At 40.8% G+C, this 22280-nt stretch overlaps 1 protein-coding gene across 1 annotated transcript in view; it reads left to right on the top strand.

The window, feature by feature from the left end:
• Positions 1–21546, top strand: part of otud4 (OTU deubiquitinase 4) — a 32235-nt gene extending 10689 nt beyond the window's left edge. The window contains exons 7-20 of the mRNA XM_049463050.1: positions 840–969; positions 3194–3248; positions 4992–5115; positions 5411–5475; positions 6957–7057; positions 9233–9324; positions 10666–10816; positions 12888–13008; positions 14676–14751; positions 14925–14980; positions 15536–16847; positions 16953–17165; positions 17474–17514; positions 18711–21546. Of these exons, the coding sequence (XP_049319007.1) occupies positions 840–969; positions 3194–3248; positions 4992–5115; positions 5411–5475; positions 6957–7057; positions 9233–9324; positions 10666–10816; positions 12888–13008; positions 14676–14751; positions 14925–14980; positions 15536–16847; positions 16953–17165; positions 17474–17514; positions 18711–19835 (3662 nt within the window). The 3' untranslated portion in view covers positions 19836–21546. The remainder of the gene's footprint in view (positions 1–839; positions 970–3193; positions 3249–4991; positions 5116–5410; positions 5476–6956; positions 7058–9232; positions 9325–10665; positions 10817–12887; positions 13009–14675; positions 14752–14924; positions 14981–15535; positions 16848–16952; positions 17166–17473; positions 17515–18710) is intronic.
• Positions 21547–22280: the final 734 nt, after the last annotated feature.

Genomic DNA, 22280 nt, shown 5'->3' with positions numbered 1-22280 from the left:
GGTGAGTGATTGTAGACGTGATTAAGCACCAAGCGACACAAAAATATAGGAACAATTGGAGTTGAGGATTTTGCAGCTTTATTCAAATTCATTTTGATATGGTGAAGCGGCTATTTAACAGTTGGCTTGACAGGCTTTTCAGACCAATCGTGGTCATTATTACTTGATTAAAAATCAACGTTGCCCCTGGAAATAATGGAAATCAGTGTAACCGATTTAGTCCTTTTCTTTGGTTCACGTATCATGACATTTTGTTGTCCCGATATTTAAAACTTCAGGCTGGAATGCCACAACTGCACTGTGGAACTTTGGTGGAGCTGCATTACGCTGTGTGACCTTGAGTCCTATTAGTGTAAAATCCTGTAGTATTACTATAACACCTCAGTCACGTGTTTTTTGGAAGAATTTAAAGAGATAAGACAGGAGGGGTAAAGTGAGGCTATAGTGCCACCAGATGTGTGTTATAGCCTGACTAAACAAAAAAAATGTGTAAATGTGATGCTAGCATTAGCATTAGCTACTTTTAAAGATGGCAACTCAGACAAATGCACATTTGTCTACAATTATGAAGGAAAAAGAAAACAAAAATAAGGCTATTGGCTGACTGCAGAAAGCCTGACCACAGAATACCTTCAGCATGGTGCTTGCTTAACACAAAATTAACCTCACGGTTACATCACCTATCAGCGACTGATAGAGTAAAGTCAGTTACACTCCCTAACTGTAGGGGGAGCTCTGGAGCAAAAATGCCTCAAATGCCTAAAATGTGTCATGGTAGTTTTAGTTTGTTTTAGTTTTTGTTTAATGCTATATTTGTGTGTGTCTGTGTGTTTTCTCAGCTATTCTCTATGAGCTGCTGTATGAGCGTGTGTGTGGGGTGGACCGGAATATGTTAGCATCAAACATGAGAGGAACGAAAGTGAGAGACGAGAGTGAAGAGTCTGACCTGGATGAAGGAGAGAACTTCTGGTGAGTTCATGTCTCCCCTTCTTTTGGCCCCCAGTTTAGCATTAAAAAGGCCTTAGAGCAGGGGCCAGAAGGAGAAATATATTTGAAGTCACGGGCCACACTCTGTAATAAAACAAATAATGAAATATACCCCTTTAAATCATACTTTTTTCCTGATTATTTCATTTACACACCATTTTACTTGACTTACTATCTTTATCTTTTATCGTTGTGTAAACTAAGATTTTTCAAATTGATGTTTAATTTCATGATGCCTCTTAATATTAAACTCCCTAATTACGGCAACTTTTAGACTCTTTGGCCCGTTTTTCTGCGCTAAAAACGCGCACTCTCTCCGCTTTTAGACTCTTTGGCCTGTTTTTCTGCCCTAGAAATGTGCACCCTCTCCGCTTTTAGACTCTTTGGCCCGTTTTTCTGAGCTAGAAATGCACACTCTCTGCGCTTTTAGACTCTTTTGCCCGTTTTTTTTTTGCACTAGAAATGCGCACCCTCTCCGCTTTTAGACTCTTTGGTCCGTTTCTGACACCTAGCGTCCAAACTTTGAATCTCACATTATAAAAACCTGCTTAACAGCGGGCCAGCTTTTATTCTATTTCTAAAATACCTCGCGGGCCGCTCCAAAAAAGGAAACGGGCCGCAAATGGCCCACGGGCCCCAGTTTGGACACCCCTGTTCTAATGTGAATCGAAATTGGGTGTATGAAATTTGTCAATCATTGCATTATGTTTTTACACTGCTTGGCCTAAAAAAAAAGTCACACATTAGTATTTCGTTGAACTGCTTTTAGCTTTGATTGGTCACGCAGACACTGTGGCGTTGTTTCAATAAGCTTCTGCAGCGTTACAATATTTAATTTAATCCAGTGTTGCATTAATTTTATATCAAAATCTTGCAGCAGCATTGATGATGGTAGAGTCTGACCACTGCACAAAGCAGCTCTTCTCCATCCAGCACATCCCAAACATTCTCAATGAGGTTTTATACAACAGTTAGTTCCGACCTCACAATCTGATTGTTTGAGAAGTGTTCTAACCATGCTAATATATATGTGATAACATCATGGCCTTCTCACACTAAACTTGTATCACTCTGCCGACGTGTTGCCGAGTAACGGCGTATACACACAGGACACCCGCAGCAGCGTTAGCTTAGCACAGGCTAGCGCTCAGCTGCGGCACGCTCGCACGCAGCCCGCAACGCTGGCTCGTCTTTTGTGGAAAAAAGGGAAAGAAAATCGCTCGGTTACTGCCGTCTGACAGCCAGAACGCTAACCAGTCAGGCTAGGCTAAGCTAAGCTAATGCTGAGCTAAAAATCAAGCTACGCTAACCTAACCACAGTCCAGCCGGCTAGCTAAAACCCACACCACCCAGCAAAACAAGCAGAAATGCTCAAAAAATGCGCAGCTTTCACCTGAAGACGACTCCACAGAGCAGGAGAGGAGAGTATTAGCGTTATTTCACGCTCCTAACGTTACCATCTTCACTTATTCCCAATTTTGCTTTCAAGCTAACTTTCGTGGTGTAAGTCTGTATGAACCATACACCTTTTTGTAGTTAAGTTTCAGTTCTGTTACAGTTGTTGTGGAACTACTTTTTGGCAGAAGGCACAGTCCATATTAAAGCATATTCAAACTGAATTTCTTAAAATTCTTTGATTTATTTTCTTAATTCACTTTGTGAAAGAAGAAAAAACTGTTGTATAAAAGCAATAGAACACTCGAGGGAGTGTGTGATAACACTCACGATTTTTTTTCACAAAATGAATTAAGAAAATAAATCAAACAGCTTTAAGAAATTCAGTTTAAGAAATGGCCTGGACTTCGTGGTGAACTCTCTCAATCCATGTGCTCCCTGAACCCTGAACTCTTTCACAATTCCAGCACCATGAATCCTGGTATTGTCATCTTGGAATATGGCAGTGCCATCAGGGATAAAAAAAATCTGTTGATGGAATAACCTGGTCTATATTCAGAATATTCTGGTAGTCAGCTGACCTCATTCTTTCAGCACATACTGTTGCTGAACCTAAACCTGCAGACCAACTGCAGCATCAACCCCACAACATTTACTTACTTAAATCCAGGTGGTGACATGTTTATTTATTTATTTATTTTTTTTTTTATTTTGGCCAGGCAGTGTGTTTACATTTCACACAGCATCCCAACCTTTATTAGAATGGGCTTGTGATTAATCATGTGTTTGTTTTATTTTGTATTGTTATCAGGTCCAGTGAAGCCACCGGAAAGACAGCCAGTGTGAACAGCAGACCACCTTATAGGGTATACACACACACTCACGCTATACAACATCAGCTTGCATGTTTATATTTCTACATTTTATATATTTAAATATAAAGATATTATAATGGATTCTTTTGAGATTCCATAGAATAACTACTTTAAATGTAGTGTTTTTATTTATTTTATTTTTTTTAAGTAAATGTGTCGTTTTTGGTATTTTAAAGAAGTGCATGTGAAGCTCAGTTGGGGGGACGCTCACTCAGTTCACACTCAGCTTGGACACACATTTACTTATTTAAATATCAGAACAATTCACATGAAATGTGCAGATGTAGAAATAAATCAAACACAAAATAGACATAAGTACCACAAGTAATAATTTAATAATTAATAATTTAATAAATTAAGTTAAATTATTTAAACTTAGGATTTTTTGTAAATATTAAATATAGGGCATTAATCAATAATAAATGCACAAACATTGGATTATGTTGTACATCTTAGCTAAATGACAATACAGTAAGTAATAAGTTCAGTAAGTTCAGCTAACTTTAACATGTATTTATTTATAAACTCCACTCTGCTCTGTGTTTACTGATTATATAAAGCCTTTATAATGTCTCCTTTGTAATAAACTAACCACACACATTAGACAGTATTGCTTAGGGGTGTCACGATTCTCTAAATCCTCGATTCGATTTTATTTCCTATTTTAGGGTCACGATTCAATTCTCGATTTTCTTTTTTTTTTTTTTTTTTTTTTACAGCAGAGAGGCCTATGCCAGTTTGAGATTAGTCTATGGCGAGTCACTGGTTTGATTCATCAAATTTACAATATCTTATTTCAAAAGGTGGGCTTGATAAAAGTGATGCAAAGTGATACAAGTGATCTGTAAAACACCACATCAGGCACTAATGGTCAAATTTAAATAATTTAATTAAGATATATATGTAATGCCATCTAGTGGCTTTTTTTGGTAGCAGCAGTGTGCACTATTAAAACAGCAATGTGCAACATAACAAAATAAATAATAAAAAATACAGGAATGTATTATGTACAAAATAATAGAACAATTAGAGCCTTAACAAACTGAACTATAACAGTTAAACATAAGAAAAATAAGACTCGGTCCCTGAAAAAGACAAGTTTTTTTCTTTGAGGAGATGAGAATGTCCACATTCTCTGGAGAAAGGGCTTCTCTTTCAGCAGTCACAATGTCCGCGGCGTCGGCTACAGTGTGCAGCGCCATTTGCGTAGCGTGCGCGGGTGCTTGCGTAGCTTAGAGGGAGGGATCGTCTATCATCTTTTTGACCATGACATAATTTAGATCGATTTCGATAAAATATCAAAATCGTGACACCTCTAGTATTGCTAATAATCAGCACTCCACGGCATCGTTCTGTTATTAAGGTACATAACATTTAATCTCATTAAAATTAAAGTACCTTAAGTTAAATTTACCTGCTCACAGCTCCAAAAACCTCCGCCTCTTCCACCTGCTTCCTGTGCAAAGGTGACATTATGCTTAGCGCGCTGTTTCACATTAAAGGTCCACGCTAAATTCTGTGCTCTGTGTTTTAAAAATAATTAAACGATTACTCGAGGCACAGTAAATTAACCGATCAATTTTTTAAATTGAGTACCTCTTAATTACTTGAGTAATCGTTTCACCCCTAGTTTTAACCAGATACAGTAATGATTTTTGAATTGACCAGATGTAAACTGTGCATGCATCTCTGCTGATTTGTATTGTCACTGATTGTCAAGTGATTGTGCATTAGGGTCGTGGGAGGGGCCAAACCAGAGGAGGTGGGCGTGGCTTTCTGCCTAATAAAGTCCAAGACTCCCTGAACCCTTGCCATTTCAGGAATGTGGAGTATGATGTGTGGATGAAGTCTAAAAAAGGTAACACACTCCATCATATGCTTTCTGAATATTCAAAAGAGAATCCAAACCTAAATCACTTTTTTTATTATTTATGGATAAGTATGAAACAAGCATTTTACTTTTTTTAATGCTTCAAATGCTTCAAAAAAGCAGCTAACCAGAGGCTGAGCACTGTTAAATACTGATGAGTATAGTTTGGACTGCAGGGCCACTAGTGCTGTGTGGAACTATGAAACTAAACAAAACTAACAAGACAAGTGGAGGCAGCTTTTTCTTGTCTGATATAAACATGCTTTACTTTGTTTTACTTCAGCTCAGCAGAGGAGGGACTTCTGTATGGCTGCGGGGATGCAGTATGCTGTTGGAGATAAGTGCCAGGTGTGTGGAAAGTGTCTTTTGAAACTTGCATTTATATTATATAACAACTATAACATTTAAACACAGTCGGTCAATTTTATCTGCTCCACTTTACCATATAGAAGCACTTTGTAGTTCTATAACATTCTGTATTCCGGGGTGTCCAAACTTTTTTTTGTTGGGGGCCAGAAGGAGAAATATATTTGAAGTCACGGGCCACACTCTGTAATAAAACAAATAATGAAATATACCACTTTAAATAATACATTTTCTGATTACTTTCATTTACACACCATTTTACTTGACTTACTATCTTTATCTTTGACAGTGTTGTGTAAACTAAGATTTTTCAAATTGGTGTTTCATTTCATGATGTCTCTTAATATTAAACTCCTTAATTACGGCAACTTTTAGACTCTTTGGCCCGTTTTTCTGCGCTACAACTGAGCACCCTCTCCGCTTTTAGACTCTTTGGCCCGTTTTTCTGCTCTACAACTGCACACTCTCCGCTTTTAGACTCTTTGGTCTGTTTTTTCTGCGCTACAACTGCGCACCCTCTCCGCTTTTAGACTCTTTGGCCTGTTTTTTTTTGCGCTAAAACTGCGCACCCTCTCTGCTTTTAGACTCTTTGGCCCGTTTTTCTGCGCTACAACTGCGCACTCTCTCTGCTTTTAGACTCTTTGGCCCGTTTTTCTGCGCTACAACTGAGCACTCTCTCCGCTTTTAGACTTTTTGGCCCGTTTTTCTGCACTACAACTGAGCACCCTCTCCGCTTTTAGACTCTTTGGCCCGTTTTTATGCGCTTCAACTTCACTCTTGCTGCTTTTAGACTCTTTGTTCCGTTTCTGACACCTAGCGTTTAAACTTTGAATCTCACATTATAAAAACCTGCTTAACAGCGGGCCAACTTTCATTCTATTTCTAAAATACCTCGCGGGCCGCTCCAAAAAAGGAAACGGGCCGCAAATGGCCCGCGGGCCGTAGTTTGGACACCTCTGCTGTAGTCTGTCTGCAATGTGTAGCCCAGAAACACACAGAAACAATGTGTGCATGCACAATTGTCTCATGGAAGGATGTGCAATGTCACATAAGGCAAAGTTAATCCTATTTTGCTGCTTGATACAAAGGATTGGGTGGGGGGGGGGGGGGGTCCTAATGAGTGGGTTGGGTAATTGGCTGTGTAAATTTGGGAGAAAATCAGTCAGGTTTTCCCCCCAATGAAGTGCAGCACTGCAAAACAGACATACACTCACACACACCCACTATGTCAGTGTCACTGCAGTGCTGTGTGTGTGTGTGTGTGTGTGTGTGTGTGTGTGAGATGGCCTTGTTCTTTAATGGTGAGGACCCCACAGGTATATAAATAAATGGTGCTGATAAAATGCATATTGATTGTAGAAACAAGGCAGTGGGGTTAATCATATAGACCATCAGTCTGTTTGTAAGTGAATCACTAAAATTTTCTTTCTCTGTCTCTCTCTATCACTCTCTCTCTCTCTCAGGTTCAGTTGACTGGTAATGGTCGATACTACAGTGCCTGTATTGAGGACGTCAGCCCTAATGATGGACCAGTGACCGTTTTCATTGAGGAACTTGGAGAAAAGTATGTTATTATATTAGTCTGAAGATCTTTCTGAATTACTCTGACTTATATTACTTACCCTTGAAGCTCTGGTTTCTGACTGCTGGTCCAGAGTTCTGGTAGAATAATGCCAAGTATGTCTAAATGTTTGTGGACGCCTCTTCTAATAAACACATTCAGCTACTTTAAGTTACTGACATATAGCTTATTGGCACCATGCCTGATAAAGCCCCAGTATTGAGTTGTGGAACAGTGAAACTGTGTTCTCTGGAATGATTGAATGATGGAGCTCCATCCAATACTTGTGAATGGGATGTTTGGGGAGTTGGGGATCAGTTGGTGTAGTGATCATCTAACATTCTGATCTAAATATTGAAGTGTTAAACTCGATCAAATCCTCATGGCAGTGCTTCAAAAGTGTTTTTTTAAAGTCTTCTCTGCACAGTAAAATCTCTTTTTAATGCCAAATGAAAGAACGATTGATCTGTTGCCCCTGTACTTTTATCATTTATAATGTAGCTTTGAGTCCAATGTGCCCAATGTAAATATGAATTAAGATGATTTTGAGTTTAGTGTTGGGATTAAGGCATTTCTAGAGTACACAGCATTTTCGAATCCTCTCGGTTTAACATCAAAACAAGTTGGGGTAATATTAGTCAGCCATAGCTCTTTAGCCATAGCTCTGTAGCCTGCCAAACAAAAGTAAGTTCAGAACACTTTACAAAAGAGTGTTTGGCATGTGGAAGTTGAAGGATGCTGGACAGATAGTCCAGTGAATTGAAGGCTGTAAAAAGGAGGTTAGTTAGATGAACTACAGGATATTTTTCTACAGTCATTAAGTTAGTTAGCAACTAGCTATGAAGCTAACTAACACGCCAGTTTTAATACAGCAAAAAAAGACGATTACCTAGCTACCTTCCACGCATTTTAGTAAAACAGCTCAGGGAATCTTGCACTTAATATCTGCCCATTTTTATAACTGCTTTTACCGTTAATTTAGGGAGGTGTCTGTGGTTAGTTGTCCACACAGGCACTGCCATTTAAACTGGTGGATATTCTGCCGGCTCCCTCATTGCCTTGGAATTTCCGATTTAGGAGCGTACCCCCCCAGCCTCGCTTTCATTTCGAGTGAATAAGGTGTATAATCTCTGGCTGCGTCCAGAAACTTTTGCTACTCCTCCTCTCCTACTCCTCCTTTCCTACTCCTCCTCTCCTACTCCTCCTTTCCTACTCCTCCTCTCCTACCCGGAAGAAGGTGGAGGAATCGAGGAGAGGAGGAGGAGGAATGAAGGGAAGGAGCTGTAATTGGGGAAATGGGACAGCTGATCCCTTTTAGATAGAATGTTGACTACCGATGAACTGAGCCAATCATAACGCTCACATTCAGCACATGCCGGATACTGCCCAGCCAATCACAGCTTCTGGATAAAGCTCCACATACAAAAATAAAAACGAGAGATCAATAAACACAATTCCAAATTCTAGAGATCAAGCTTCAAAATTTAGCCAGATTAGCCATTGATGAAGGTTGCATATGTAAATATAAAATTATTTTAATAGTAAAATATGATTTCATTGAATTTAATAAAACAAATAACAAATCTTAATAAATATAATAATACATATTATATTTTGCATAATGTTGAAGTGAAAAAATATTAGATTAAACAGCATCAATGGAACATTACTGTCACACAGCTAAATATTCAGATATTCCAATAAAATCCTGCTTACTCCCAGGCATTTTGGCCGCATTTCTCTGGCCATTGCCTGCTCCATTTTCGCGTGCTCTGTGGGCGTGGATGCAGCGATGTCATTGAAAAATCCTTAAAAGTCTTCCGGAGTAGGATGCACTGATGTACCCTCCGTTTGAAGTCTACTACAGGAGTATTTTAAGCGGCTTCTTTCGTCTCCTACGGTTTTCCGACAGGCGGCAAGATGGCGTCACGAAATCAGTTTCCGAGTCACGGAGGAGAGGAGGAGGATCGGTAGGGAAAAGGAGACACTTTTTGGGTTTCTGGACGCAGCCTCTGTCTTGTGAACTAACGTGTAGTATCTGAGACAAGACTGGAACATGAGAAGTTGTGAGAGTAGAGACAAGAGGATTTACTGCAGTCAGCATCAGAAATGTAGAGAATTTTACTTGAAGTAAATATAATTTTGTGTGTTATTTGTGTGTGTTTTGTGTGCGTGTAGACACACTGTATCGCTCTGGAATCTTCGTACACCTTCTGACGACTCCTGGTCCACAGAGAAGGGGAAGAGGCACTCTGTATCTGATAGCAATGGTATAGTTGTTATCTGTTATCCAATCATATTATATATTAAATATTCTCTTTACCTAATGTGCTTTTCTGTTTGACTGATTAATCAAGACCCCTGTAATTATTTTAGTAGTTATCAGTTGCATTCTCCTAGTGAGAAGCAGGAGCAAAATCTGTTTTTTAGGCTGTTTTTATACACCTGCTGTCCTTAAAGGATATGTAACAGACAATAAAAAGAACATAATAAGGAAATATATATATGTATGATGGAATCAGTATAAATTATCTAGGGAGGCACCAAAAATCTTGCCAAAAATAAGTAAAATGACCAAATAATCTATACCGAACAATTTCAGAATCTGCATATTTTATATTTTCCTCTAACCACTGGTTTTAGGCACACTTATCGTCCCCGGCATGTTTATCCCCTTAACAGGGTGGGATTTTTGTCAATTGTCTTCCGTTGTGGATTTCTATTTAAGCATTACATAAAAAAGCTTTTATAAACATTACTGGAAAGCATAATTGTAATCGGAATAGAAAAAAAAAAAAATAATAAGTAAATCTGCTAATGTCAAAATGTAATGAATTATTAATTAGTTTTAAAATCAGTATTTTCCTGAATACAAATCAAACAGTTCCTGTCCTCCAAACCTTTAGTTTCGTTATGTTTGTCCAGTTTTTATGCCAATTTTAATTTTTTCTGCAGAATTTGGGTTGATTTCTGTTACTGATCTGAAATTATTAAGTGGAGTAGAGAGGAAACAGGCAGCTTTGGTTGTTTTCCTGCTGAAAGATACCAGCTTCACCTGCATGGCTGGGGCAGCTAAAAAAAAAAAAAAAAAAAAGTTATCTGAGCTAATTTTTATTTGTCTTATATACCAAAGCACTACAGAGAGTGTCTGTCTCTGTAAATTCTAAGTTAGCTAGCTACATTTGTGCGTAAACTTGCATTACTGAGGTACATTTATGATTAGAATAACACTGCTGAAGTAAGTGTGTTGTATTTTGTTGGTGTCTGCTGGGATATTAAGAAGTCTTCAGTAAATAATTTTACATTTGGGTTTGCGGCTAATTCATTTTTGGTTGAAACGCAAAACAAATCCATTTAGATTATGTAATTTATTTAATGATGAAAAAAGTGGCATTAATTAAAATTAAATAAAATCCTGAGAAGAACCATGTTTAGCGTTTGCTATTTGTCTTTTAGTTTAATTTTAGTGCATCCCTAAAATAAATCTATAAAATAACCCCAAGATCCAGCAATTAAATGCAGTCTTGTCTTTACCCATGTTATATTAAATGTGTCATGGTATGTTATACATTATTGTATATTACTGTGTTCGTTGTGTTTTTGAATAACAGAGTGGGACACCAGAGGCGGGAGGAAGCCGGCCAGATCCGTGTCCATCCCGTATGGACCTGCAGGCTCCGCCCCCAGCAGTCATTTACAGAAACAGCATTCGTGGCCCCCTCAGGCTCCCGGCGAATCTCAGGGAAAGAATGCTAACAGCAGGTGTGCTCACATTTACACACATGCACTCTTACACACTTATTGACCTACAGTGCATCCAGAAAGTATTCACAGCGCTTCACTTTTCCCACATTTTGTTACGTTACAGCCTTATTCCAAATTGTATTAAATGAATCTCTTTCCTCAAAATTCTACACAAAATACCCCATTATGACCATGTGAAAAAAGTTTTCTTGAGAGTTTTGAAAATTGATTACAATTAAAAAAAAAAAAAAAAATCATATTTACTAGGGGCGGGAATCTTTTACTATCTCACGATTCGATTCCATTCAAAATCGATTTTTGATTTAAAACGATTTGCTTTATAAACATTTCTGCTTCTGCCTTATGAATCTTATTGAAAAAAAGCATCCATAATATACACTGGTCCTGGAGCAGGTAATGTGTTACAAAAACAATAAAATGTGCAGGAATGTGGGTCCTCATTGACAGAGGAATCACTGGGATATCACAATGACGTTGTCAATGAACAATAAATAAATAATAAATAACACTGCTTTATTACCAGGCTACTAGCGGTGGTGTGTAGGTGACCCTGCTGGGCTGATGTGACGATAGCAGTGGAGCGCTATAAACTAGCTGCTGATAAACTAGTTAAATTTAGGCCGTTGTATTTCTTCAGAAAGGGGGCAGGAGGTGGAGAAATTAATTCATATTGTCCATTCCTTAATTCCTCTGTGATGGGGAGCTGAAGTTAGATCTGATTAGCTATTATTTTATTTTTCTGTTCCGCCTTAAATGCTGCAGCACGCTGCCACCTGTTGCATTATTTAAGGTGGAACTGGAAAGTTAGCTAGTTAGCTAGCTAACAGTTACTGAAACGAACTACTAGCGATCTTTTTTTATGCTTGTTATGAAGAATTCTGCCATAAAACATTGAAACTACACGTTAATCTACGGTAATATAGTGCTTGTTCTGCCATCTTAGCGGTGATTCTAATACACCTACGTTCTGCGTGGGTCTGGAAGATCTCTGTTTGAAGGGCTAACAAGCCCTATCCTTTACCCGCCTTAAGAGTAAGGGATAGGGCCAAGGGGAGAAATGGGATTGGACCTTAGAATCGATTTTGGGACATTTTAAATTGATTCTGAATCGTAGTAAAAGAGAATCAAGATTCTTATGTGAATCGATTTTTTGGCACACCTCTTAATATTTACATAAGTATTCACAGCCGTCTGTGCACAGCCATTTTCAGATTTCTCCAGAGATGTTCAATCGGATTCAATTCTGGGCTCTGGCTGGGCCACTCCAGGACATTCACAGAGCGGTCCTGAAGCCACTCCTTTGAGATCTTGGCTGTGTGCTTCGGATCGTTGTCCTGCTGAACAATGAACCGTTGCCCCAGTCTGAGGTCAAGAGCGCTCTGGAGCAGGTTTTCATCCAGGATGTCTCTCTACATTGCTGCATTCATCTTTCCCTCTATCCTGACTAGTCTGCCAGTTCCTGCTGCTGAAAAGCATTCCCATAGCATGATGCTGCCACCACCATGCTTGACTGTAGGGATGGTATTATCAGGATGTAGCTGAGCTCAATTTTGAGCTTCATGGCGAAGGCTGTGAATACTTACGTAAGTGTGATTTCTTAGTGTTTTATTTTTAATACATTTTCAGAACTTTCAAGAAAACTTTTTTCACATGGTCATTATGGGGTATTTTGTGTAGAATTTTGAGGAAAGAGATTAATATACTACAATTTTGAATAAGGCAGTAACGTAACAAAATGCGGAAAAAGTGAAGCGCTGTGAATACTTTTTCGGATGCTCTGTATGGTGTTGTCCTTATAAACAAGTTATTTATAAATGATTATTATACCTAATATTATAATAATCACATATATTAAATCAGATATTGACAGTAGAATTCTGAAGCTATACTTTTGCTGTACTTCCTTCTCTGGTCAAGCCTGAGGGGATGATGCATTGCGCCTTCAATTTGATAAATTGGCCAACAAGTGCTGCCATGTCCATGAACATGAGCTTCACAGTGCAGCAGCTGACAGTATAAGAGCTTGATTCTCTCTTTCTGTTTGGTCTGTTTCTGTCTTTGTGTTTAGAAAGTCTGATCAGGATGTTGGAGTATTGGGTGTGTCTCCTGCGGAGGAAGAGGAGCTTCTTGTGTTAGAGCTTCTTCACAAAGACGAGAACAATTTTCCTTCCCTGGAAGCCAGTGCACAGGTACCTTTCACGTACAATTCCAACCGTACCCAGTGCCTGCACTGGTCACACAGCTCCACAGCATGATGGAACCATGGAACCCCATGGAATGCTGTGCTCTTTTTCACCATGCATAAATAACCGCCCTCCAAATGTAAACTTAATTTTAGTTTTATCAGTCCACAGAACCTTATTCCAAAATAAAGCGTGCTTATCCAAATGTGCTTTAGCTTTAGCATACCTCATGCGACTCTGTTTGTGGCGTGTGCTCAGAAAAGGCTTCTTCTGCATTACTCTCCCATACAGCCTCTGAATAGTTGAACGATGCACATTGACACCATCTGCAGCAAGATGATGATGTAGGTCTTTGGAGCTGATCTGTGGGTTGACTATGACTGTTCTCTCCATCCTTTGCCTCTGCTTATCTGAGATTTTTTTTGTTCTTTCACAAAAACAGAAATCTTCGTTTTCAGGTTATTTGAGAGTTTTGTTTTGAGGCTCACATGTTGCCACTCTTCAGAGAAGATGCAAAGAGGAGAAAAACTTGCAATTGTTCACCTTAACCCTTTTTCATAATTGAATTTACCTGTGTATGTAGGTCAAGGTTTAATGAGCTTACCAAACAAATGTTGTGTTCCAATAATTGGTGCTAAAAGTATTCAAATCAATAAAACAACAAGGGTGCCCAAATGTATGTACTGGGGTGGGCGATATGGCTCTAAAATAAGGTCACGATATTTCAGGGTATTTTTGCGATAACGATATACTTGGCGATATAAGAAAACAGAAAAATAATTCATTCATTTCAGGAATATAGTATAAGAGTATAACAGCATAATCATAATGTGGCAAAATAAATAATATAGCATAAAACAAACAGCAAAAATTATAGCAGAATATTTAGTGCATGCATATCAACTGCAAACTAAAACAATATACAATAAATACACTTAAAGCTTCACAGTAAATAATGGACTACTTTTAAGACAGAACAGCTCTATTATCACAATATGAATTTTTAATATCACGATATTTCTGTCACGATATATTTGATGCGATATAATATTGCCCACCCCTAGTATGTACCAGCCTAATTTTGTTCAAAGCTGATGTCTAAGTTTTTTGTTTTTTGTAATTTGGGGGATTTAGGGCCCTTTCTGGTAAGAATTGGTAATTGCACCGAGCATGCGGAAGAATAATTTTAAACTTGTCGGTGTGTCTCCTTTCAAAACAGATGAATCCAATTCCAGGTTATGTTCAGTCAGAGGGAGCGAGAGGTAGCTCAGTCAAAAAAAGGCTGAGGAGAAATTATTATTATTATTATTATTATTATTATTATTATTATTATGTACGATTGTCGGTTTTGTTAGTGTAAATGAATGAGCTACTGAGGTCTGCGTTTCCCCTTTCTGAAGTCTCCATTGCTCCACCAGCCGCTTGGGTTCAGTAAAACTGAGCCAGATCCATACTTTTTAAAATTCCATTTTATATTTATTAGGAGGACTGTCCACAAACATTTGTTGACATAAACATGTTTTACTTATCATTTTTGGTGGTTTTCACAGTGTTGTACTGGATATAAAAGCTAGATTTTTAGGTCTTTTTAACCACACAGAGGTGATATGACCAAACAGCCTTTATACTGTACTATACTATATTTACCATACTGTACTGATGTGATTGTGCAGGCTGCTGCTGCTAGTGGCAGTGGAGAGACTGGTAGAAGAGCTGATAAGAAAGGCTCCAGAAAGAAGGCTGACGCAGGTAATTATGAGTGGAATAACTCTCAGTTTTTAAATAAAACATATTAACAGAAATGTAAATACTTTGTCTTAAGTAATTCTTGCAGTTATCTTGGTTGTTTATTCTGCTTTTCACTAAACTCTATTCAATCTGGGGATCTATTCAAATGTTTGTATGTTTTGTTTTTATTTCAGAGACCAAAGAATCGCTTCAGAAACCTGATCAGAGAGCCGAGAGAGGAAAACATAAAGTAAGTTTTTAAACTGTTAGATTAATTACATTGTAATTGTATTGGGGTAAAATGTACTGTAGTTTAAAGAAGGCTTTAGTACCCTGTTGGTGCCTCTAGTTTGGATACTAGACAAGATTGAATCGCTTGGGCATGTAGGCTATAGGTTCCATATGGTATTCTGCAGCACATTATTTACCCACAGATGTTGCAGTTGGGCCTGTAGATCCTGCTTTACACTTTTAGACAGCTGAAGCTCTGTTTGAGCTGCTTCCATAAATGCTGGATTGGTGATAAATTAATAGGATAGGTTGGGACATGGAAGTGTTTCTGGCCCAGAACCTGTGATTTTGCGGTGGAACCTGGCACCAGAACCGGCACCATGCCGGTGGAAAAGCGCCCTGAGTGGCGTTCATTTTGTGAAAATGACTGTTTGTGACAGTGTAGTATTTGTTTGTAAACGTGAGGAAAGTTAAAGGTGAACACGTTTTCTCTGTGACGTTTCTGTGAATTTGTAACGGACAAATGTCTGTCTTGAAAATCACGGTCAGCTCTTTGGTCTTTGATATCTTCCAGAAAAAGGGTTCAGTGGGTCAAGAACAGCCAATGTCTCCTCCTGTCAAAGAGAAGCTCAGCCCTTCTCCTCCTGCAGTTCCACCTTCTGCCATCTCGCCGATTCCATCAGCTCCTGTGGCTGCCAAACCTAACCCTGCTTCTCTGGAAGCTGCACCTACACCTACACCTGCTCAGACAGCCCCTGCCTACTCCCAGACTGCACCTGTTCCGTCTAAAACAGCCGCTATTTCTGCTGGAACTGCCACCAGCCGGTCTGAGACTCTTCCAGCTGCATCTATATCGTCAGCCCAGGCTGCTCCTGCCTCGTCTCCTCAAACTACTTCTGTACCTGCCCCCAGCCCTGCCCATTTTCAACCTACTCATGTACCCACCCCTGCCCTTCCACAAGCTACTGCTGTACCCACCCCTTCCCTTCCACAAGCTACTGCTGTACCCACCCCTGCCCTTCCACAAGCTACTGCTGTACCCACCCCTGCCCTAACTTTCCTAACTACTCCTATAACCACCCATGCCCTATCTGCCCCATCTGCCCAAACTACTCCTATAACCACCCATGTCCTATCTGCCCAAACTACTCCTGTACCCACCCCTGCCCTTGCACAAACTACTCCTGTACCCACCCCTACCCTTCCACAAACGATTGCTGTACCCACCCCTACCCTATCCGCCCAAACTCCTCCTTCACCCATCCCTAACCTTCCTCCAACTACTTCTTTACCCACCCCTGCCCTTTTCCCCCAACCTACTCCTGTACTCACCTCTGTACCCACATCTGCCCCAGTTACCCATGCACCCACCCCTGCTCTTGCTCCAACTACTCCTGTTCCCACCCCTGCCCATTCTCAATCTACTCCTGTACCCACTACTCTACCCACGTTTGCCCCAGCAACCATCTTTGCTATGTCTACCCCTGTGCCCTCTCATAGTATCCCCACTTTGCCAGTTTCTGACTCTGAAGTCCCCGCCCAATCAAATCCTTGTCCAGCTGAATTTTCAGTAGACTCTAATAACCCTCCTGCCTCACTTCCTCCATCTGCACACGTCCCCTCCAACCCTTCCCATGCACAACACTCCGTTACCCCTCCTGCCCCCGTTAACGTATCTGCTGCCTCATCTGTGGAACTCGCCCCTTTTCACCCTGCTGGGCATGGTACTATGCCTGTGCTTGCTCACTGTCCTCCTTACATGGCCCCTGTGCCCACATCTGCTCCCATGCTTACTCCCCATGCTGCCAGTTCTTCTGCCCCACCTCCACCCTTTCCTCATCCTTCAGAGCCCCACCCATGTGAGCCTGCAGCCTCACCTGTCGCAGGTACGTTTTCCTTCTTCTTTGATTGATTACTGCTGAACATAAATTGCCATTGTTTTTTGCAGATTGGATGTCCCGTATTTATGTAATCCTTATTTGCTCCCACAGGTCTGGGATCTGCCACAGTGCCAGAGTTCATGCCTCACGGCCTGGCCGCTCACCCTCAGCATCCTCAGCACCCCCAGCACTCCGCCCCTTTGACACAGCTTTCCCAGCTTTACCAGGATCCCTTGTACCCAGGGTTCCCGCTGAATGACCAAGACGAGCCGGCTAATATTCCGCCTTTCTCCCATCTGCTAACCGGAAAAGACCTGCCAACAGGTAACAGCCTGCTTTAATGTAGCGTGGGTGTAAAGTCTTATCTGCAAATAATTGGTGTGGCTGCAGGTTTTAATTCTAAACAACCAGCAGCTCCGCCTGTTTAATCAACAACTAATCACATAAAAACTTCTTCTTTACTGGAATCAAAACCTGCAGACACACATCAGCCCTTCGCAGATCAAATGTGGATGCCCCTTATATATCCAGTGAAATGGTTTGGTTTAGTGAAAGCACCATGATTCTGTTTTTTACAGTTTAAGCAGTTTTGCAATTAATGTCTAAAGATATATTGCTTCTATTGCTTTCAGATGCAAGAGTCCTTCGATTCTTCTTTAATCTTGGGGTGAAGGTAAGGTTATATAATCTGCTTTGTTAAATTTTATTTAAAGCATATACTTGGGAGTTCTTATTTATTTTTAGACACATTTATAATATAGAAGCATGGATAGAACGGAAACAATTAAGAGTGCTATCACACCGGAAAGTCCGGACCGTGGTACGAACCAAGGTTCATGTGTTTTTGCTACATTGTATATATTTGGTCCGCTTATTTTTTATTTTATTTTTCACACTGCACTTTAGGGAGCGCACCAAAGACCTTTGTGTGATACTCCTACATCCTTTCATCATCACTTACGTATCGATGCGTTTTTCTTAACTTGACGCTGATTGGTTTTAGAAGGACATGCGTCTAACATTGGCGTGTTGATTATTCAGCCGGCGGTTCATTCGGTGGAAAGCCTTTCCAGGATCAGGATAAAATGAAAGAACAGATTCATTTCGTCTCCATAGTAATGCTGCTGCTATTGTGGTTTTAATACCAGCAGCAGCAACCTCAGGCCCTTTTCACATGTTCATCGGACCCAATTTGAATTAAACATTTCGTCTCCTCCTTGCCCCATGTGATTCCACGGTTCATTTTTCCTGCTTTTCCGGTTATTTTTCTTTGAGGAACACCTGCTCAGCTTCCTGTAATTGATCAGAAAAGCGCTTTCACACTGCAGGCGAACCGGACCATGGTTCAGAAGATCCGGACCGAGACCACCTCTCTTGGCCAGACCAAAATCTGGTCCTTTGGTCCGGACTGTGTTTCTCGGCCCCTTTCACACCTGCTTCTTTGGTTTGGACCAAACTGAACAGTCAGAAATCCAGACCAAACGAGGCAGGTGTGAAAGCACCCTTACTGTAACTACCAGGCTGTAGCCACAGTTTGCGACGTTAGTTTAAATTGGGGATGTTCAATCCTATATGTTTGCTTTCCAGAGAAATCCATGCCTGCGTCTGAAATCATGCTCCAATATACATATACATTAATAAACACACTTTTTGTTAATGGTGCTGCATCATTAAACACACTGAGAAGTATTGTCAACACAGTCAGAATCACCTGTCAACACAGGCAAAATCAGTTTAAAAGAACATTATCAGAAGGTGTGTAAGGTCTGTAATTGTAAACCTGTCTAAACCTTTAAAAAAGTGCACCAAAATGTGGATGTTTCTGATAAATTGTCCACTTTAATCCTGTGTTTTGTTTGTGTCCCCCAGGCGTTCACTAACCCTTTGTATCCTCCACTCTCCTACTTGACACTGCTGAGGCAAGCCCACCTCATGAAGCCTAAAGTCCCTCCCCCTGCCCCTTCCTCCAGCCCCTACCCTCCACCTTGGCAACCAGACAACACACCTTCCGTATTGCACATGACCTCCACCTCTAACCCCACCCACCACAGCCTGCCAGTGGATTCGCTTGGCGGTGGCAACTCTGCCGGTCATTTTGAGATGCAAGGTTTGGTTCCTGGTCCTTCTCCAGTGAATATTGGGGGTTATGGTGGCCCTCCTAATTCAGTGCCAGTGCAGCCTATGCATCCTCAGCCAGCTGTGCCCTGGAACTTTGCCCCTGGTCCAAGTGTCTACCCTGGGATTTACTCTGCGCCCCCTGCTGGGCAGTTTCCCGCCCATCCACCTCCGCCTCCATCCCAAGGGGGTCAGCCTTATCATTCCACCTCTGTACGACACCCACTGCAACCGGGCCCTCCTCCCCAGTACCACGGGATGAATATTGCCATGGCAGCAGTTGCCCCAGCGATCGAGAGAGGCGACGCAGGCGGCAAGAGGTCAACTCCCCCAGTAACTTCCAGCGGCTTTACCACCTACGGTCCTGTGGTGCATTTAGGTGGTGAAGTTGGGCCACAGCTGGTAGGCGGAGCTAGTCCAGGTGTTCATGCTCTTCATGTTTCTGCTGGCAGTGTGCTGAGAGAAGGTGCAGAATTGGCCACGTTGGCTAACGGAAACCAGAGGCTGGATTACAACGGCAAGAGCTTTCAGGGTTTGTCTTCTGCAGGGCTGAATATGTACATGCCGCCGAGCTCTTCGGTCAACGAGCTGGACCTGGAGGAGGCGGAGTACAGCTCCGCTGATCTCAGGAGTGGCCGATCCTACTATAGTCGATCGTTCCATTCGTCGCGCAGACGGGGTTACGATGAAAGGGGGGGAGGAGGTGGGTTCAGGGGGCGGAGCTCCAGAGGACGAAGGGATAACGCCACACGGGAGAACCAGCCCTATCACTCCCGAGGATGTAACCCGAGGGGGAGGGGCCGGGGCTATGTTCAGCCCTCTAACGCAGGGGAGGCAGGATACCAAGGTGGTGCGTTTCCTCCTGCAGCCAAAACCTGATGCGCACAACAATCCGTTTTCATTTTAATTCTGATTGTAAGTCTGTTTGTAAGGTGGTGTTTTTTTTTTAAACGTGTAAGGTTTGTTTTGTATGTTTTTTTCTTTTTTTTTTTTTTTAACTTAAAATCTGTTCTTTTCTGTTGCGTTCCCATCCAACATATTTGTGTGTGCATCGATATGTTTTGCATGTGTATTAAAATGTAATAAAAGTTTGAAACCAAAGGCTACAGCCTTGTTTCCTCTCCACGTACTGAAGTATGGTTGGAGATGAGCACTTTTGGGACAGTGTGTTCCTATGTCCCTATTCTCTTTCAAATGAAAAAAAAAATTAACTCTCAAATATCACTCCTGATGTGAATATGTATTTTATTTTCGATCAGAACTGGAACACAGCTGGATTTCAATAGTTAAATGACCTGTTTGCTGTAAAATACAAGGTATTTGTGGTTAGGGCTGCCTGCTCGATCTCAGACTGACACTATGCACTTATATTTAAAACCTTCTTGACCTGTCCTGCTGCAGGAGGTTTGAACAGGTTTGTTTGTATTTTAAAGCTAAATATGCTGTAGAACTTCTAGATGTTTGGTTTGGTTTTGGTGAATATTAAGTCATTTTAAACAGATCATCTCATTTCCTTGGTTTTCAGTGAGGAGAAAAATGCATTCTGCTGATGGCAGCACTGGCCCCTCTGGCAGTACTAACTTGTATTCTTAATCACTCTGGAGTAAAGCTGCTACAGAGGCTTCTTTGAGCAACACCATTTACCACTTAATCATTCTTTTAATTTTTGGAAAGCAGCTGCATATGTAAGGAATCTAAGAACCTTAACATTAGCTGCGGCCCAAAGTCTAGGCTCGGGTGTTAGGACAGCAGGTCCTTGAAACAGGGCTTCGTGTTGCAACATGTGATTTTTATACATTAGTTAAATCATAAATTATTATAAAATATTAAAATTTGATCTGGGGACCTTTTATTATCCACCAACTTTGTCTAATTTCTGTGATGCTGTTTTTCTTTTCTCCCCTTTTTGGGCACCAGAAGGATACATCAGGTGCGACCTTCAGATCAGTCCAGATGCCTTCCTTATTTTTAAGGCATTTAATGACATAGCGGCCAAAAATTGATGTCTTTAAAAAAAATAAAAATAAATAAAATTCTAACGTTACTTCATGACCTCTTTTAACAAAATAGATCTGCTAATGGAATTGCTCAAAGAGCTTTGTAGCCCCTTTACAATTGTGCCTGGAAGAAATTTAGTTTTTCTAGTCAAAATGTTCTACTTTTATGCTGTCAAACACTTCAATTCTGCAGGTTAGTTGTTGATATATAGACACTGTTTCCCCTGCTCAAACACTAACAAGTGCTTTTGTGGAACAAGAGCTTTTCTCAAAGGCTGTCAGAAGTGTGAGCCGGTTGTGGATCCAGGCTTTTAGAAGTTCTGTGCCTTAACTGTCTGAGTTGCTTGAACAGCTCATTAAACCTGTTTTTTTTTTTGCTTGAGTTTACAACCTGTTAAAGAAGCATCTTTGTGTATGTTGTGTTTTCTTACTGTGCATTTGCTCCTGTTGTAGAAACAAGACACACCCACCCTGTTTCTGACATGTGTGTTCTGTTGTTAATCGAGTGCCTATTGTTGCAGAAACCAAAGACCATAAGAAATGATTTTGAGATGGACTCTTAATAAAAGCAAAGCTGTTTTCTTTTCTCAAAAGCTTGGTCTAGGCTTCCTTTTATTCTTTTACTTAATTGGGAGGGAGATTTAAATGCAATTAAATCAGATGGTTTCAATAGAAGTAGAATCACATTTTTCAAAGCAGGAGCTCGATAAAGTAAAATTCCCAAAGACGTTTAAATCAGGACTACCCAAGATTGGGCCGATCTTGAGACTGTGCTCATGAGGGTGCTAATCTTCATCCGTGTGTTTTAAAGCTAAACTAAAACCAACGCTCATGCAGCATTGCCATCAAGCTGCTGGCGCTCAGAGGGAGCAAAATTGGCCCTGCTCCCTCCGGGTGGGTAGATGGCGCTCTCTCCCCACATCACTCCTAGGGTGATGTCCACAGCACAGGGCGTCTGTGAGCTGATGTATCAGAACCAAGTCGCTGAGCTTTCCTCCAAGCGCTCTGTGATGCTGCTCAGTAATGCTGCATCAGCAGCAGCTCGAAAAGAAGCGGTGGCTGACTTCACATGTATCAGAGGAAGCATGTGCTAGTCATCACCCTCCTGGGGTGTTGGGGTATTACTAGTGATAGGGGGAGTCCTAATGAGTGGGTTGGGTAATTGGCCGTGTAAATTGGGGAGAAAATGGGAAAAATTTGAGAAACTAAAAGCTCATTGAACATCAATTAGTAACATTTATGAAATTAATAACCTGCTTATTACCATTTTAAAATAATCTAAATACAATTCCAAACTCTATTTGAAGTGATGCAAGTAATATCTCTC

The sequence above is a fragment of the Astyanax mexicanus genome, chromosome 13, assembly GCF_023375975.1.
Source record: "Astyanax mexicanus isolate ESR-SI-001 chromosome 13, AstMex3_surface, whole genome shotgun sequence".
Classification (NCBI taxonomy): Eukaryota; Metazoa; Chordata; class Actinopteri; order Characiformes; family Acestrorhamphidae; genus Astyanax; species Astyanax mexicanus.
This window is presented reverse-complemented; position numbering and strand designations above follow the sequence as displayed.